The sequence below is a fragment of the Tupaia chinensis genome, unplaced genomic scaffold (assembly GCF_000334495.1).
Source record: "Tupaia chinensis unplaced genomic scaffold, TupChi_1.0 Scaffold000201_1, whole genome shotgun sequence".
NCBI lineage: Eukaryota > Metazoa > Chordata > Mammalia > Scandentia > Tupaiidae > Tupaia > Tupaia belangeri.
Genome location: NW_006159676.1, coordinates 1,131,135 through 1,133,400, shown reverse-complemented (window position 1 = coordinate 1,133,400; position 2,266 = coordinate 1,131,135). Strand labels below are relative to the sequence as shown.

At 53.3% G+C, this 2,266-nt stretch overlaps 1 protein-coding gene across 1 annotated transcript in view; it reads right to left on the bottom strand.

Annotated features, from left to right (window-relative positions):
* The window catches only part of SUGP2 (SURP and G-patch domain containing 2), a 49,530-nt gene that overhangs the window by 13,512 nt on the left and 33,752 nt on the right, over positions 1 to 2,266 (bottom strand). The window contains exon 6 of the mRNA XM_014587316.2: positions 896 to 1,007. Within this exon, the coding sequence (XP_014442802.1) occupies positions 896 to 1,007 (112 nt within the window). The remainder of the gene's footprint in view (positions 1 to 895; positions 1,008 to 2,266) is intronic.

Below are 2,266 nucleotides of genomic sequence, written 5' to 3'. Positions count from 1 at the left end.
CCAAGAGGAGGGTATGGGCGGCCAGCCAGTGTGTAGCAGTGACAGGCTGGGCCCCCTGGGGAAAGATCTGGGTCGGAGCCCTGAGAACCGCTGCTCACACCCACGGGCCCACGATCTGGGTCTGCTGTGCGCGGGGGTGGTGGGCAGGGTGAGACCCCGAGGGGCTGACCGGTCTCTGCCTCAACTGCTCACAAAATCAATCAGTGAATAAACTTTAGGGGCCAGCAGCTGGTGTGACGGTGGAGGCTCTGGAGTCTCAAGGCCAACTGTGGTTTGAGTCTCGGACTTGGTGACTCGAAAATCTCAGCAAACAAACAAACGAACAAACGCTGAGACCAGCAGTTGGTGTAATGACTATATAGCTGGACTCCCATGTAGTTGACTGTGGTTCGAGTCCTGGACCCGGTGACTTAAACTCACACCGGGCGCGTGTGCGTGTGTGTCCAAGATCCCGAGAGGAGAATGGAGGAGAAGGGATTGCGGGTGGCCATGCCCCCTGGGGGGTGATTTCTCGCTTTCTGTCTGTCTCTCTCTGTCTGTCTGGTGAGCGCACGCGCCCTACAGCGAAAACCTCTCCAAAAATAAATAAATAAATAAATGTCAAAAAAACCCAAAAAACAAAAAACAAAAGCCCAAAACAAAAAGCCTTAAAATTCACGCTGAGTGCATGTACGTGTGTGCATGCCTAAAATCTTAAGAGGAGAATGGAGGAGGGATTGTGGTAAGGGCCACTGCCCCAAGGTGGGGCTGATTTCTTGCTTTCTGTCTGTCTCTCGTTCTCTCCAGTTAAATATGCACCCTATAGCAAAAATGTCTTAAAAAAAAAAAAAGACAGAAAAAAGAAAAAGCCTTTCAAAAAGAATGGGCGTGATTACACGTGGGGGGGTGCACGTACCACAGGTCGGGGTTGTCGGTGCTGTTCTCTATGCTGAATTGTTCGATCTCTGGTCCCACCTGGGCAACAAACCTGGCCAGTTTCTCTGCGGTCTCCATCGTCTTCGCGTCAACTGCAAAACAGAAAGCCCCCCCATCAGGCATGGCTTCTGAGACGCCCCCTCTGCTCCCCGCGGGGCCGGCGCGGGGCTGCAGAATCTCAGCCCCTCCTCCTGCGGCCTCACCCTCGGCCATGTGACTCTGCAGCTCAATCCAGCAAGAGGCAGACTTGGGCTGGCCCCAGGGCTCAGTGGGTTAAACCCGGTGGAGCCAGATCTCACATGGCTGACCGTGGTTCTAATCTCTGCCCTGGTGGTTTGAAAAACATGCCGGGTGTTTATGCGTTATGTGTCCAAAATCCTGATGGGGTTTCAATCGGGCCTGGCCCGTGGACTGCCATCGATGGACAGGTGGTGGCAGTGCCAACTGCAGTCCCAAGCCTGCTGGGCCTCGGAGGCCTCAAGCATCTCCCGAGTCCCCCAGAGCCCTGAGCGCACCCATCAGGTGGAAGATACCTGGGATGGCTGCTGGGGGCGGCAGGCACACGGGCAGTCGGCCCAGCACCCCTGAAAACCCCAGACTACCTGGTTCTTTCTTTTTTTTTCTTCTTTTTTTCCTTTGGAGAGGTTTTTGCTATAGAGCGTGTGCGCTCGCCAGACAGAGAGAGACAGAAAGACAGAAAGTGAGAAATCACCCCCCCGGGGGATGGCCAGGCCACAATCCCTTCTCCTCCATTCTCCTCTCGGGATCTTGGGCACGCACGCACACGCGCCTGGCGTGAGTTTAACCCACCGGATCCAGGACTCGAACTGCGGTCGACTACATGGGAGTCCAGCGACATAGCCATGACGCCAACTGCGGGTCCCACTCCCCGGTTCTTTCTACCTGGCCCACCTAGCAGATGCCTTATTATCTGCAGGCCCTCAGCAGTACCAGGCGCCTGTTTCTGGTTTTTCTTTTGTAAAGTTTTTGCCGATAGGGCATGTGTACTTGTCAGAGGGACACAGAGAGAAATCACCCCACAGGGGAAGTGGCCACACCACAATTCCTTCTCCTTCATTCTCCTCTCAAGGTTTTGGGTACACACACATGCACCCAGTGTGATTTTTGAGCCACTGGGACTGGGACTCGAACCATAGTTAGCCATGTGAGAATCCACTGCCTTACCACCATGCTACCTGCTGCCTCTGTGCCTCCTGATTTTTTTTTTTAAATAATTTTTTAAAAAACTTAGGGATTTATTTATTTATTTTGTTTTGTTTTTAAGAATTTTTTGGGAACCAGCAGTTAGCGTAATGGCTATGTCGCTGGACTCCCACGTAGTCGACCCCGG